Here is a 17,386-nt window from a genome sequence, read left to right as displayed (position 1 = left end):
CTAGGTTGTCTTTTTATTACTGAGTTGTAAGAGTTCTTTAGGTATTCTGGATACAAGTCATATCAGATTTATGATTTGCAAATATTTGCTCCCATTCAGTCTGTTTTCTTTTTTACTTTCTTGGTAGTGTCCTTTGAAACTCAGAAGTTTTAAATTCTGATAAAGTTCCATTTATCTTTTTTTTTTTTCTTTATTGCTGTGCTTTGGTTTCATAGCTGAGAAACCACTGCCTAATCCAAAATCATGAAGATTTATGCCTGTTCTCTTCTAAGAATGTTATAGTTTTATCTCTTACATTTAGGTCTTGATTCATTTTTAGTTACTTTTTGTATACGGTGTGAGGTAGAGGTCCAACTTCATTCTTTTGCATGTGAATATACAGTTGTTCCAGCCCCATTTGTTGAAAAGTCTGTTCTGTCCCTAATGAATTGTCTTGACACCTGGGACTATTTCTTTTTATGGCTGATTTTAGCTCTGTGTAAAAACAGCAAAATAAACAAACAAACAAAATCATTACATTTTATTATCTTAATTCATTGAACATATGCAGTGGAGAATGCTAAGTACATAAGCATTTGGGGCTTAAAACACATTTAAGAACATTTTATAACAACAACTGCCAGTATTTTATATGATTCACAGTTTATATCTACAGACTCTTACTGAATTTTCACAACTACTCTTGAAAGTAGATCATATAGTTTTGTTCTTATTATTATTGTTGTTTCTGTACATTTTTATTTTTTTCTGCTTAATTCCTTTATCAGCATTTAAGCGAGATACCTCTGCATTTTTTAGTGGTTGGTCTGGGGATTACAATATGCATCTTTTTTTTTTTTGTCCCCATTTTTAAAGTTAAACTGAGTTAAAAGAGTTGGTGTGACTTGTCTGGGCCACTAACAGCAAAAGGCAAAAACAGCTTTGAAGCCAAGTCTTTGGACTTCGGACCCAATGCCTCCCACACCATGTAACTCCAATGCATTGACAGTTAGGATTAGAGACCACTTCAGGGTTGCCCCATATTGAAGCAAGTAGGTTGGGCCTTTATAATCTCCTCCTCCCATTGACTGGTCTTTGGATATAGGCTGACTTCAGGAAATGGGCATGGCCTTGGGTGAGGCAGGCCCTTTTGGCCTCTGGAGGGCAGTTCCTGGAGAAAGGCTTCACTGTGAGTGAGTAGCCAGCGGCCAGCTCTCTCAGCAGCTGGGGGAATGACTGTCTTGATCCCACAGTGAGGGCCTTTGGGCAGCAAGGCACAACACTCACCCATCCTGCAGGCTGTACAGTGTTTCTCACCCCTTCCCATGCATCAAAATCACCACTTTACAAACACACAGAGGGCTGGACTCAACTCCAGGCTTGCTGGATCAGAATTCTCTGGAGGAGGGCCCAAATACCTGTATTTTATAATATTCCACAGGCACTGCCAAGATTATGTAGTACTCATCTAGAACAGCGTATATGGCCATAAATATGAATGATGGTCTGTGTTTTTACAAGTGACCTTTATTCTTTGCCTTCTCATACGCTTTTTTTAAGAAAGTCACCAAGGACTGTTTCTGAGATGACTTAAAAACAGTCTTGTTTCCAGTTAAACACATATGTACGCACAGAGATTCCTTGCATCCTTTCCAGTCTCCAGTCTCCCAATTTTCTGGGTCAATTTATGTCTCATTTACAAAATTGCATTATATTTCTGACAACTCTTGCATTTTATTGATGTAGGAGCGTCCCCTTTATAAAGCACATTTGACAAAAAGAAAAAATAATTTTTTCATGAAATTGAAATGTCACAAAAATACATTAAATTGACAAATGAGCTCATTGGGCTGAGCAGTGAATCATGAATTTTGGAACTTTGACAGCTGATTAGGAGAGTAGGATGACTCTCAACTTCACTCATTCCAGTTATTGACTTATTAGTACGTGGTTTAATAAGTATCTGTAAGATTTGTTTTTAAGTGTTCAGGAGCCTGAACGAATATTTTTCTTTAGCATATTAATTTGTCTTTTAGTATCTGGACTTCTTCTAAAATCATAGCACTTTAAGGCTGGAAGGAATGTTAAGATATTTTCTGATTGATCATTGCCCAGCGACCCTGGGATCCACAGTGAGAGAGCATGGTAAGGTAGCATCTGTTGCAGATTTTATCTCATGCTTAGAAGTTCACAGAGCACCTTAAAGGGTGGCAATTTCAAGCTCACTTTGTAGAAACTGGGAAATGAGTTCGTCAGATTTCAAATTAACTGTGTGTCATTTAGCTTTGATCTCTCAATAATCTCACTTGCTTTGATAGTCACATTTTAAAGTGGCATGTATATCACACATTCAAACTTAGTGGATACACACACATATCCTGGAAACCTGTTTTACATTTTCCCCCTCCTCTGTATCTCCACATTATCGTTTATCTCCTATGTTAATTCCAAACTGTAAAATATATTTTCATTGAATAATTTCAAATCTGTGAGCTTGTAGTCTTAGGAAAAAGGTAAAGGTAGAATTAGAAAGCTTATCTTGCAGGCTGCCTACAGTGGCTCCCCTTCTTCTCACTGAGGGCCGTCGTGTACCATCCTCAAGCTTACCCCTCTCTCTTCCTTTCACTCTTCTGCTCTCTACTCTTCTGAGACTCAGAACTTCCCTGCCAGAGTCACATGCCTAGCAACAAGTATAACTTTGGTTGTTGGAAAAAGAATAGAATAGAGCACAAAGCAGATGGAGGGAAATGACAGTCAGCATTCGGCCAGCCTGACCAAGGAACACAGACTCTCTTCCAGGACCCTCCCACCCTAGAGAGATTGGCGTCTTTAAATTGCCAACTTCTCTCGACTGGGCTGAGCCTTTACTTTTCTGCCAGTGCTGCAATCTGGTCCCACACCAGTTCCCTAAAGTGAGTTCTCTGCTTCCCTCACCTTCTCCTCATTCTTTCTCAGCAGCTGTAATTTTTTTTAATTAAATTTTATTGGAGTATAACTGATTTACAGTGTTGTGTTAGTTCCTGCTGCACAGCAAAGTGAGTCAGTTATGCATATACATATATCCACTCTTTTTTAGATTCTGTTCCCATATAGGTCATTACAGAGTACTGAGTAGAGTTCCCTGTGCTATACAGTAGGTTCTTATTAGTTATCTATTTTGTATATAGTAGTGTGTATATGTCAATCCCAGTTTCCCACTTTATCTTTCCCCCACTTCGCCCCTTGGTAATCATAAGTTTGTTTTCTACATCTGTGACTCTATTTCTATTTTGTAAATAGGTTCTTTTGTACCATTTTTTTAGATTCCACACATAAGCGATATCATAAGATATTGTCTTTGACTTACTTTACTCAGTATGCCGATCTCTAGGTCCATCCATGTCACTGCAAATGGCATTATTTCATTCTTTTTTATGGCTGAGTAATATTCCATTGTATATATATACCACATCTTCTTTATCCATTCTTCCATCAATGGACATTTAGGTTGCTTCCTGGCTATTGTAAATAGTGCTGCAGTGAACATTGGGGTACATGTATCTTTTTGAATTATGGTTTTCTCAGGGTATATGCCCAGGAGTGGGATTGCTGGATCATATGGTAGCTCTATTTTTAGTTTTTTAAGGAACCTCCATACTGTTCTCCATAGTGGCTGCACCAATTTACATTCTCACTGGCAGTGGAGGAGGCTTCCCTTTTCTCCACACCCTCTCCAGCATCCATAATTGTTTACAGAAACAGGCCAAGCCTCCATGATCTGATTCATGACCTAGAGCCTCAGAATACTGTTCACCCCAAGCTGAACTAAAAATAACTATGGGAATCTCTGCAGAAAACAAAAGGTCTGCTCTAAAAAAGTAGAACTGTCTTCGAGTTGAGCCCAGCTCCCAACCCACTGGAAGCCTATCTGACAACTCAAATAGGACTAGAGATCAGGGTGAAGAAATCATAATCCACAGTCTAGAATTGACTGCCTTATACCATGTTTGAATAAGCCAAAACGTAGAGAGTAACCAGATAGTCCAAGTAGAAAACAGTTTAAAACACTGTGTGCCATGAATGTACGGTTTCTGAGGATGAAACCATTTTTGCTTATGGAAACTTGACATGCATAATTTTGCCGCCCTGCTAGAAAGTTTGGAGGGAGAGAGTGCATTTTGCACTGTTATCACCACAAGTTTGACACATGCAATGAAATTAGGCAGTTGATTTATTGCTTCTGTATTTTAATATTAAACTGCACTGGAAAATACACAATTCAACTGCCTTGGAAAATACACAGTTTTGAAAATCACTCAAACTCTTCATGCTTCCTATGACCGTAGAACAGTGCCATATAGTGCTTGCAGTTTGCGCATGAGTGATGGTCTGAGGGACCTCCTCTGGGGAATCTGAAATTAATTGGGAACCAGATGTCTGGAGATCTGAGTTCTTCCCAACTCTGTGTCTACAGGTATGTGACCTTTTGAATCTATAATTTTTGCCTTTCTGGCACTCTGTTTTTTCACCAACAAAGAGAATAATAATATCTGCCCTACCTATCTCATATGAATAGATGTGAAAGCAATTTGAAAACCGTAAAGCACCAGTTCATGTAAGAAATTATGTTATTTCCAGGAAATTCATCATCTGGAAATATGCTAGCTCATGGTAAATTCTAGCAGAGACAAAGAACCACAATATCAAATCAACTATTTAGAAATTAATATTTATGTTAGAAACAAATGTTTTACTTAAAGAGGTGTTTAATGTGCCTCATTTTAAATTGTTAGATGACTGTTGCTGGATAAGGGCAACTGGCTCTGGTTCCCTATCACTGGCACTTCTCATCCTGTGACAAGTAGAGGCACATGATTAAAACACTGTCTAGAGGTGTCCTGCCAGAAAGCTGTAGCTGATTCCTCATGGGAATCCATTTTTGGATTCCCCATGTTTGATTGGATTACATCTTCCCCCAAAATATAAAATAAAATGCATTCTGAAACATAATGTGTGTTCAGTTTTGCTTTGCTTTGTTTTAATTTTAGGCACTGTTGATGATTCTTTGAAGCTTTCCAATTGAAATCACTGGTTGTTAATTGATTAATAATGTTATCAAATCGTTTTTGAGGCATTCCACATCCAAGGTGCTTTTTATGCATTCCTTCATTTAATCCTCACATCAGCCTTATGAAGTGGATGCATAATGATTTCCATTCTACAGATGAGGCAGCTGAGGCCAAGTGCAATTATGGTAACTTGCCCACATCATGCAGCTATTGATGAGTAGAACTGTGACTCAGACCACATCTTCAGGACTTAAACTTGTGCTCTTTACCTTGTGCTACCTTTGTAGCTCAGCTACAAAGCTTCCCTCATTTCAAGGGAAGTAGAAATGTTCTAATGTTAATCCTGCAAGAAATCTAGAAGAGGTACTTTATTTAAAAATTTTTAAAAATCAAATAAACATTTTCTTTTTTTAAAGTAATTGCTTGATAGATAAAAATTTCTTAGGTTTAGGGCTTCCCTGGTGGCACAGTGGTTGAGAGTCTGCCTGCCGATGCAGGTGACACGGGTTCGTGCCCGGGTCCAGGAAGATCCCACATGCCGTAGAGCGGCTGGGCCCGTGAGCCATGGCCGCTGGGCCTGCGCGTCCGGAGCCTGTGCTCCACAACGGGAGAGGCCACAACAGTGAGAGGCCCGCATACCGCAAAAAAAAAAAAAAAAAAAAATTTCTTAGGTTTAAAGAAAAATCTACATCCTATAATTACCACATCCTATAACTTGTGTACCAAGTTGAAAGGACATATTGGGTATATTTCAGAATCACTGTCTTAATGAAATTTAAGCTGCAGTTATAATAAAAGAAGAAAAATATGAAAATTAAGTATGCCAATGGCTGGTTTCACATTTTATCTTGTGGGATAATCTCCAAGCTCTATGAAATTCATGGAGAAGAGGTTACATTAGGGCAGAGATGACAGATCATGGCGGGAGAACTTTTGATTTAGATCATTTAATTGCTTTTATTTGATTCCAAAAATTATATAAATGATAATCTCAGCAGATAGAGAGAGTAAAGATTAGTACTGGTCAGAGGCCAGAAATCATTTTGAGTCTGAGCATGTGCCCTGGCAGAGAGATGAAGGAAGGGAGAGACTCTTTTAAAAATGAAAATGAAAACGGCTGGGCTATTGTAGGAACAATTTAATAAGAGGTTTTGTAGAATCTTATTTAAGGGACACTGAGGGACATGCCTGCCAAAGGTTATCAAGTCCAGAGTGAAGTCTAAGTCACACATGCTGGGCTAGCCCTGAACATTCTTACATTTAAAAGCTTGCCGTTTTCAAAAGATAACCAACGAAAAAATTATGTGTGTGTGTTATTGTGTGCGCACACAATATGTAATGTCATAATCTATATAAATCTCACATATGATATGCAAAGTCAGTGCTAAATAGAACCAGCATTTCTAGTGGACTAACAATGATTTTCACCAACTCCTTCATTTACAGATGAGAAAACTGAAGCCCAGAAAGGTTTACTGCTTTTAAAAAGATTTGCCAAACACAAAATAAAATGGGCTATGTCCCAAACCACTGAGAAGATACAGATCCAATTCTCCCATAACTGATACCACTATAGAATAAAATTCTCTCCACAAAAAAAAACAAAACAGAAAAAACCAACCACTAATCCCCAACCACAATTCTTCTTACTTCTGGCAGTGTTCACTGCTGCAAAATCTACAACGAGAAGATTTATACCAGCTCCTGAAGTTTATGGCAATGAAACATGATCTATAAATCTCAAATTCTCAAAAAAATATAGCATCTTGTCACTGGAGAAACACAATGAGCTCCTTTGGGGCCTTCTTATAGATCCTGAGACCCCACTCTGAGCAGAAGACCCCTGACTACCCACCATGCTGGGGAAGGAGGAGGTGAAGGAGGAGGGGTTCTTCTGGAGAGAACAAGGTGGGAAGTTAGAGGAAAACCACTGCTAAGACCCATTTACGTTGGTGAACTAGGACTTGTTTGTTTTTTTGGTTTTTGTTTTTTGATTTTTGCGGTACACGGGCCTCTCACTGTTGTGGCCTCTCCCGTTGCTGAGCACAGGCTCTGGACACGCAGGCTCAGTGGCTGTGGCTCACGGGCCCAGCCGCTCCGCGGCATGTGGGATCCTCCCGGACCGGGGCACGAACCCATGTACCCTGCATCGGCAGGCGGACTCTCAACAACTGTGCCACCAGGGAAGCCCCTAGGACTTGTTTTTAAAGGGACAAAGCAACATTTCAGCAAATCACAAAAATTGAAAATATTAAAGATCCCACATTCTCATCACCTAAACAATTTACTTTTTGTTTTCCTATTTTCTTTTTGCTCCATATTAATATGCAGACATATTTTCTGAGTTGTAATTTATTTCCTTTTCCTGTAACTCACTTGGATTTCTGTCTCAAGTCCCTTTTCCACACAATAGAAGGAAATTTAGTTTAGTCACTTCCTGATAAATGTGGCCAAATTCAGTGGTTTCTCATTTCTGCTCTGTATTCAGTCCGTCAGGGTGCTCCCTGGTCTTTCCTCCCCTCCCCCATCCTTGGTATAGACGCTAAGGGGCCCTGGATCTTTGGGAAGGGGCTTCTAGCGCTCAGTATCGATCTGTCAAGCCTCTTCTGGCATCTGCTTACTGTAACCTGGGGTCCTCAGCCTTCTCCTTTAAAACCTGCCTTTCTGTCCCTTCTCCTCTACTGCTGCCAGTAGAGGGTCCCTGCACTGAGTCTGACTCTTATTTCTTCTTCTTTTTTTTTTAATTTATTTTTTGGGGCACGCTGCACAGCCTGTGGGATCTTAGTTCCCTGACCAGGGATCGAACCCATGCCCCCTGCAGTGGAAGCGCGGATTCTTAACCACCGGACCACCAGGGAGGTTCCTCTTATTTCTTTATACTCCCATCTCAGCTCAAAGGATCTCTCCTCAGTTCCCCAAATCTAAGAAGCTGACATCTTTGTGCCCTGGTTCCTCGGTGAGAGCGCCGTCCTAGGAGCAACGCCTGCTTCATATCTCCAGTCACAGAGAGGGGGAATTTAACATATTTAAGGAGAAAAATTACTTAATATTTCATAGTATCAGCCTGCCACATCTATAATTGTCTTGTAATTGTAACTTTGCATTAGGGCCATTTTAACACACTACCAGAAGTACTTTGCTAGTAAGTCATAGTGGTCATTTTAGTAAGAAGTTACATCCATTGAGTGACTATAACATAATTTAGTTAATCATCCCCCCATTATTGGACATTTCCAATTTTTATCTATTATACGTAACACCGCTGTAAGAGTTAGTGGATTTTGAAAGAAAAACTTATTTTAACAAAAAGCCTGAGCATGCAATTTTATAAAATTGCTCTGAACTAAAGTGGATGGAGCAGTTGCCTGCATGATGGCCTGGTGCCCACTAGCTCTTCTGTTGCTTTTAAGATCATAAATCTACACATTAGGGGCTCAGGTTCTTGCCCTATGCTGACTGCTATCATTTGCACCACCTCAGCATTGTGAGGATGCAGTGTTTTGGAAGAGGTTAGAATCCTCAGTGGCCAAGAACTGTTATTTTCTGGGGACCGGATCAAGGAAGGAGACTGGACAGGTTAGCACATAGAATTTTCTCTTCATTGACTTAAACTTAGCTGCAACTTTATGGTTTGAAATTCCAGAGCCCTTTTTTTTTCTACAGCAGTGAAAATCTAAGTCATTTATGCTAATTTGCTGAACACAGTTTAAAAATTTCATCATTAGGAAATTCAAGAACTGCATTGTGTTAAGAAAATAAAAATAGGGCTTCACTGGTGGCGCAGTGGTTGAGAGTCCGCCTGCCGATGCAGGGGACACGGGTTCGTGCCCTGGTCTGGGAAGATCCCACATGCCGTGGAGCGGCTAGGCCCGTGAGCCATGGCTGCTGAGCCTGCGCGTCCGGAGCCTGTGCTCCGCAACGGGAGATGCCACAACAGTGAGAGGCCCGCGTACCGCAAAAAATAAAAAAATTTTAAAAAAAATAAAAAAGCAAGGATTTTGATATAGGGCTAACCAAGAACAAGAAAATGTGAATATTCTGATTTCTACAAACTAAATTTGCAAATACGCTTTATCTAAAGATACAAGATTTTTATAGAACATTTCCCAATGTCTACATTTTGAAGTCATTTTTGCTTTTATAAAACACATGGGCAAAAGGTAACCATCTTTTCCAAACAGAATTACAAACACTTGGTGTTCAAGACCAGCAATACTGCTTCTAATAAATGTGAGAGATGACTTATGTGGGTTGGCACACATAGCAAAATAGGCATTTTGGGGTAGCAAAAAATTAGAAACAGTTGAATGCCCAGCAATAGAGAACTGGTTAAAATATTATGGCATGGATTTGGAATACTGTCGCTCTTAATTAAAAACTGGGCATCTCACTAAGTACAGTTATCAAAGAATTTCCAGGATGCACTGATAAATTACAAAAAAAAAATAACGTTCAGAAAAGTGTTTACAGTATTCTAACATTTGTGTAGAAGGAGAGAATACATATATATGCTTATAAATTCATAGACTATTTCTGAAAGAACATGAAAGGTAATACAAATTGCCCTTAGGGAGGGGAAACAAAGGCTGGGGACAAAGGAGTGAAAAAGAAGTTTTTTCATCATATAATCTTCCACCTCTGAAGGTTTGCACTGAGAACATATATTATCCATTTGAAAATGTAATTTTTTTTGGTGGTTCCTCAAAAAGCTAAACATAGAATAACTGTATGACCCAGCAACACCAGTCCTGGGTATATACCCAAAATAACTGGGACTCAGATACTATATGCCCGTGCCCACTGCAGCATTATTCACAATAGATAAAAGTGGAAACATTGGGGCTTCCCTGGTGGTGCAGTGGTTGAGAGTCTGCCTGCCGATGCAGGGGATACGGGTTCATGCCCCGGTCCGGGAAGATCCCGCATGCCGCGGAGCGGCTGGGCCCATGAGCCATGGCCGCTGAGCCTGCGCGTCCGGAGCCTGTGCTCCGCAATGGGAGAGGCCACAGCAGTGAGAGGCCCACGTACAGAAAAAAAAAAAAAAAAAAGTGGAAACATTGCAAGTGTCCACCAACAGATGACTGGGTAAACCAAATGTGGTCTATATATATAACAGAATATTATTCAGCCATAGGAAGGAAGGAGATTCTGACCCATCCTACACCATGGATGAATCTTAAGGATATTATGTTAAGTGAAATAAGTCAGCCACAAAAAGACAAATATTGTTTGATTCCCCTTAGCTGAAATATCTAGACCAGGCAAATTCCTAGAGACAGAAAGTAGATTAGAGGTTACCAGAGGTTGCAGGGAGGGGAAATGGGAAGTTACTGCTTAATTATCACAGTTTCTGTTTGGGCTCATGAAAAAGTTTTGGAAATAGAGATCATGATGGTTCACAACATGTGAAGGTAATTGTTAACACTGAACACTACACTTAAAAATGGTGAAAATGGTAAATTTTATGTTTCATATATTTTACCCCAGTAAAAAAAATTCAAATAAGATGTAATCTAATTTAAAGAAAAACATCCTGTTTAACCTCTTGTCTACCAGAGGCTTCCCAGAAACAAACATTCTTCCAACCTGACCCCATCCTCTCAAAGCAAATAGTACCAAGTGCATACTGAGTGCAAAGGTCCTCTGTTGGGCACTGCCCAAAACAGAAAGATATGTGGACGCACATTCAAAAGGGCTTATCACATAGCCGAGCCTAGCAGAGGTACCTGTCACTGTTGTGTAAAGCAAAAAAGATGCTGAGTAGGCATCCCAGCCATGTGTAGCGGGAGTGCGGAGGCAGGAGCAAACCGATTTTCACTGCCACATCCAGGATGGCTTGATGGAAGGAGCCGGTTATCAGCTCCTCTCTGCGAGGCAGAGAAGGACATCCAGGCTCAGGGGGCAGATGAGTTAGGTTGACTAACCTGCCTTACTGGGGATGCGCCTCTGAGCGCAGGGCAGTGGTGTCCAGTCACTGGAGTGTGGGCCTGGGAGGACCAGACCAAAGGTGATTCTGTAAAGGCAGTTGAAGCCAGATGGTGTCAATTTTCAACAGTAAAATTCGTTTGGACTTTTAAATACCGGCTGTGAGGAAATAGCATAGGCATTCTTTCTGTTCTTCCCACTATCCTGTTTACTATCTAGGAATGTGAGCTTCGTACCCTTATTTGACAGATAACTTTAACCATTTATATATTTTTTTTAAATGGGTTTTTTCCAACTCAAACTGTGTTTGCCATCTAGCGATTAATCCATGCCATTACAACACCCTGGTTCAGATTCCTCATTTCTCAGCACTGCGGTTAAAGCTCATAGGCCTCCAGACTCCGTTCTGTTGGTCGTGGCTTCTGTCTCAAACTGCACTTTCCCTGTGCCCTGATATGTATAGTATGTTGGCATCAGAGACCTCAGTAATGAAATCTGATCCCTCTGAGAGTAGTAATAATATTCACCTGGAAGAAAATACTTAGAAATACTTAGAAAATACTTAGAAATACTTAGAAATTAAGTATTATGAAAAGTTTAAGTAGGTTCCGATTTGAAAATTAACCCGTAGCAGCATCTTCGTGTGAATGCAGACTTCTCACATAAACTGGCGAGATTCTGACCATAAGGGGTACCACAGTCATCTCCAGACTTTCTCTTCTTCCTGTGTGTTTTCTAGGGATAAGGATATTAACAGTCTAGCCTCCAAAGAGGCAATACCTATTTGAACACAATTCTCCAAATTTCTGACTTTCTGAATGCAGATCAAAGTTAGGAGCCCCACTTCCTGCTTCTGTTTCTTTTCTTTCAAAAGCTGTTCAGTTGGGACAGCAGACCAAGAAGTATTGTGTTACGTCTACAGGAGATTTAAAACTCAACATCAGTCATTCAAAATTCTTGACAGGCCCAGGGTAACATTTTGCATCTGAAGCAGAGTTTTCAGAGATGAATCAGAGTTTCTAAACAATGCTGATTTCTGCATTGGAAAATATACTGGGTTCAATATCTTTTTTTGCCCCTGAGATTTAGGCTGTGGGAGCTCATTTACTCAGTAATTACTAACTGAATGCCTACTATTTGCTGGACTCTGAGCTCGGTACTGTGGCTATAACTTGTTATACATAAAACAGTTGGGATAACGTCTTTTTCGAAACTTTATTATAACCCCTCCACCTCCCATGGGACCCAAGCAAGGCTTTTTTTACAGTGAATTTTGTCCTAGGAAGGATTGTGCTATAGAGAGATAGTGAGTACAATTCCCACTTTACTGCCAAGTTCAGCTTACTTTTCAGGTTGTTATGAACGGTTAGCCTGGGTAACAGTTTCTGGCCTTTAATCCAACAGCATCCCCTTCCCTGCCAAAGCCTGGAACGTGATAGAATGTATCGTAGGAAGCCATTCACTCAATCTCCAATATGATGTGAACTGCTTGACTGTCATTTTTAACTGTGTCTTTTTCTGTGTGTATGTGCAACTCTTTCCATCTGACTTTTGCAGGGAAAGCCAGAGATACCGGGTTTATGTTGTGATACCACTTCTGCCAGGTTTTGAAGGAGACATTTCAACCGGTGGAGGAAATGCTCTACAGGCAATAATGCACTTCAACTACAGGTGCCAAAGTTCTAAAATCCTCTGTTTACAGCTTTCAATCAGTTATGCATGTAAGCTGGCGAAAGCAATGGAAATGTTTCTCCACATCTATTCAGTGGAGCATTGAACAGATGGACACTTTGCTTTATTTTACTTTTGAATTTTGTCCTGTTTACTAGTTGATAAAATTCAAATAGAGCCTAAAATCATAAATGGTAGGCCTAGGACACATGACACATATAAAAGAACTAAAATATTAGTGTCTCTTTTATACTCATTGCCTATCACATATATAGAGTGCTTGTCTCCATTTATGAGGTATATATATACACACAATATATATGAATATAAAAAAACTAATATTTTTGTTCTTTTAATATATATTAATATATTATAAATGCAGACAAGGACTTTATATAGAAACATATGAAGTCCTTTATACATAATTAATTTTTAAAGATAATTTTAAAATTATCTTTAAGCCACCAAATAGTTATTGAGCTTTCCATATTCTTTGCAGTAAGTAGATGAAAGAAAAAAATTAAATGCTTAAAATGGTATGATTTGCACATATTGGTTTATGATTTTTCTAGGCAGCAATCCTTCAACAAGGTTGGTAATAATAGTCTCTGCCAGTAAGTGAAGCGTGAAGGTTCTTTCCTGTCTCCCGGAATGTTAATTGTTTTCCCTGCCATCACTTTGTTAAAATTTTAGGGAACGTGGTAAGTCCTGTTCTCAATATTCTAAAAAGCAGAGTTTCCATATTCACGCAAAAAGGCACATGAGACTTCAGACTTGGCCAGTGGAAGATTATGAGGGGGGTTGAGAGGTGCTAGCTGGTGGGCGGGTGTAGAGAGGTGCTGTAGAAAGTGATGGAAAGGCCCCCCTGACGTTCTTTTTGGGTCGCTTAGCTGAGAAGAGGTAAATGGACAGGCCTGGCATGAATCCAGCTCCCAATTATAAGCTCTGTGACCTGAAGCACAAAAGAGCCCTACTCAGGATCACACTTAATAAGTCAAAGCAAGGACTAGCGCCTGGATATTTTCTTTTAATATCCCCTGTTCGTCAGAACCACCTGTAGTTTCCCACCTTTCTAATCAAATTCTTTTGTGGGGGAGGGACAAATGAAGTCTTGCCCCAAACCCCCAGTGTGTAAAGCAGATAAGGGTTCAGGGCCTTGGTCAAATTGGGGCCGGGGGCTTAGATGCCCTCTTGCTTGAGTCCCCCTCCCTAGAGGCACCTCCTCAAGATCCAAGGTCCTCCAGGCACAGTTTGAGCGCACCACTGTGGTGGAAATCTTTTTTTTTTAATCCTCTTGCTTCTTTCCGACTTTTTAAGCTTCTATCTTTCTGTCTGCCAGGGTTTCAAGTAAGGCGTTTTGTTTCATCTGGGGTAATTTTGCCTCATTACAGTATGAGAAAACTTTAACTGTGCTTTGGTCTATACACTTGGATTGAAGATTTGCCCATTTCTAATATTATCTGATTTATAACATGGCAAACAAAGCTTTTCAAGTATTTAAGGCACTTAATGTTTTAAGTATTTAAAGCAATAATGTTTAATTGGATTTTATCCACTTCATTTGCCATGCTAACATTATTTTTGGAATATTATCGATTGTAATTATTTTCTGTAACTATTTTCTTGGGTGTGAACCAATTGAATGAAATAACATGCTTCGCTTTTGTTCAGCAACCAGAACTATAACCTTTTATTATGCAAAAAAAATCTCTATTTTCTGGCATCATCTTTAATAATATCAGCATTTCCCAGGCATAACTGTACTTTTAATTACTTTCACAGAGCAAAGTAGATGGAACATAGAATTTTTTGTCTTGTCGGTCTTTATAATTCATCGACTATTATCGGAGTCTTGAGAAGCAAAATCATTAGTAGAGGCAGCTATTTGAGACTATATTTTTCACTTTTAAGGGGTTTTCTGACTTTACAGAGACAGCTCAGGTATAATAGTTTCCTTAATCCTAGAATTACTCTGCTAAGTTTGCCCTTTTCACCTCTGAAAGTAATATGATTCTGTAAGTATTCTTATCTATTGTGGCATTCTAAGTTTATCTTTGCAGTCGCCACATTTTCTAAGTGGGAAAGCTCATTCATAACCCATCTTTTAAAAATAGCATCTCTTTCTGAAATCTAAGATCAATTTTATAACTTTTCCATTTATGCACTTCAGAATAGCTTGTCCCATCAATAACATTACAGAAGTGACATTGATTTTTTTGGCTTTTAAAAAATCTTCTCATAAAAGCACTTGCTCTATTTTTATTTGGATTAGGACTCTACCCCACAGATATTGCAATTGAAACCTTTGAAACCTCTATAATTATTTCTTTCCTTTACATATGTTCAGAACCATGTGCAGAGGAGAAAATTCCATCCTTGGACAATTAAAAGCAGAGAGTAAGTAACTGCTTTTCTTTTCCTCCATGGTGGTTTTTGGTGACATATCAGTGATTATTAATGTTTTCACAGTGTGGTTATAGGACTCTTCACGAAAGGTAGCCCACAAAATGCTTAACAGAAATAAATTACTTATTCTCATTAAACTGTCCAAACAGATGTTCAAATGAAGACATCACAGCATGAGCTGCATAGGTGATAAAAATGAGAGTATGTTTACAATTTTTTATAATTTATTTATAATAATTGTTTTGGTAAGAAGTGGGATTTGTAAGGCACTTCAGAATGACCCCGTATGTATCTTCTCCTGCGATCCTTCACCACGGTCCTGGGAAGTAAGCAGGAAGGTGTCATCCCTGCTTTAAAGATGAGGACGCAGTCAGCATGTATATACGTGGCCTCCTACAGATGTAGAAGTCCCAGGGTCCTCACACACTGTCATATTTAGGGAGGAAAACTAATTATATAACCATTTTAACACCATAACACTTGACTAAATCTTCGAGGGTATTATACTGGAGGTAAGTAAATAAGAAAAAACCCCACAGTAATACCTTTTACTCCTGAAATTCTTCACATTTTCAAAGGCACTTTCTCAGATATCTTAATTGATCCTTCCACATAGTTCTTAGCTACAGTACATTGTAATTGTGGGTTTACTTACCTATATCTCTGTGAACTGACTCTAAGTTTAGCACATAGTAGGTACTCAATCATCTTTTATACCCTGAACAGTAGGTACAGAAAATTCCACAAGAACTAAGCTGAAGAAAGAACCCAAATTGTCTGACCTCCAGTTCATATCGGATTAAGATTGTGCAAATTTGTAGGTCACATTAAAAAGACTAGATTTTTATCCAGAAAGAGACAAGGTATGGTGTTGGATGCCTCTGATCACTGATTGAACTCATCAAAGTGGTGTTTATATCAAAGGTCACTGACTGATGGCAGGTGAGAGAAAATGGTGCCTTGGGAATGGATAGAAAGGTTATGTATGGATAAAACTGTGAAGGAGCATTTGAGGGGATGTGGGAGCAGAAGAGTAAGGGAAGGGTCAGATCATCCTAAGAGTTTCAACCCAACTTATCAGGAGGATGGGGCTGCCACAGGAAGGTCTAAAAGGTCAGGAGGAGCCACCGCAATCGTACGATGCCCTGTGGTGTGGCGTTCACATATGCTATACACCTCAGCTGAGGTTTTTGAAAGTTTTAGTTTACACTGGGAGCCTCCTAAACGTGGTGCACTGGGTGATGTATCAGAATGTGGGGAGAACAAATTAGGCCTTCCATGTCTGTATATTTTTCCTCAAAAATAAAGAATTAGGACATTAGCAGGAATGGTATAGTAAGGATCCCCCCAAATCCACGCCTACATAAAAGCAACAAAAACACTCACAAAAATTGTCAAAAATCAACTTTTTCAGCACTCTGGAAATTAACCAAGGGCATGTAACAATCTGTTTATTCAAGAAAGACAGCAGAGAGCTTCCCTGGTGGCGCAGTGGTTGAGAGTCCGCCTGCCGATGCAGGGGACACGGGTGCGTGCCCCGGTCCGGGAAGATCCCACATGCCGCGGTGCGGCTGGGCCCGTGAGCCATGGCCGCTGAGCCTGCGCGTCCGGAGCCTGCACTCCGGAACGGGAGAGGCCACAACAGTGAGAGGCCCGCGTACCGCAAAAAAAAAAAAAAAAAAAAGCAGAATCTCGAACACCAACTCCCCATCACTGTGAAAGAAAACCAACAGCCTAGCAGCCACTGGAAGGAGCCAAATGGGTTTGAAGCTCCCATCCCCCAACAATTCTCAGAGAATTGTCCTAATTTCACCGGTCTGACAGTTTAAAAGACTTTAAAATGGCTAGTTTAACTATGTTCAAAAAACTAAAGGCAACAAATCTAAAGACTAAAGAGAAGTCTAAAAACAATCTCTCCCCAAATAGTATAAAAAAATAGAATTTTTTAATTTAAAATTTTTATTAATTTTTTTACATAAAAAGAACCAAATACGAATTCTGGAGTTGAAAAGTATAACAACTGAAATGAAATGTGCATTGGAAGACTCAGTAGCAGATTGGAGTAGGCAGATTAATCAACAAACTTGAAGATAGGTCAATTGAGATTATCCAGTCAGAGGACCAGAAAGAAAAAAGAATGCAGAAAAATGAATAGGGCATTTAGAACAGCCAAAATAATCTTGAAAAAGAACAAATTGGAGGACTCATGCTCCCAATTTCAGAACTTACTATAAACCTACAGGAATAAAACCAGTGTGGTGCTGATGTAAGGATAGACATATAGATCACAGGAATAGAACTGAGAATCCAGAAATAAACTCTTACGATTATGGTCACTTGAATTGCAACAAGGGTTC

At 39.6% G+C, this 17,386-nt stretch overlaps 1 protein-coding gene across 4 annotated transcripts in view; it reads left to right on the top strand.

The window, feature by feature from the left end:
- PLD1 (phospholipase D1) overlaps positions 1-17,386 on the top strand; it is a 203,876-nt gene that overhangs the window by 153,057 nt on the left and 33,433 nt on the right. For 3 of the 4 annotated variants that reach the window (XM_060150004.1, XM_060150001.1, XM_060150003.1), the window contains 2 exons: positions 12,510-12,623; positions 14,971-15,020. In XM_060150004.1, the coding sequence (XP_060005987.1) occupies positions 12,510-12,623; positions 14,971-15,020 (164 nt within the window). The remainder of the gene's footprint in view (positions 1-12,509; positions 12,624-14,970; positions 15,021-17,386) is intronic. The other variant, XM_060150002.1, reaches the window with a different exon arrangement.

The sequence above is a fragment of the Lagenorhynchus albirostris genome, chromosome 5 (assembly GCF_949774975.1).
Source record: "Lagenorhynchus albirostris chromosome 5, mLagAlb1.1, whole genome shotgun sequence".
Classification (NCBI taxonomy): Eukaryota; Metazoa; Chordata; class Mammalia; order Artiodactyla; family Delphinidae; genus Lagenorhynchus; species Lagenorhynchus albirostris.
The sequence above is the reverse complement of the archived record's forward strand: the minus strand, read 5'-3'. Positions and strand labels throughout refer to the sequence as shown.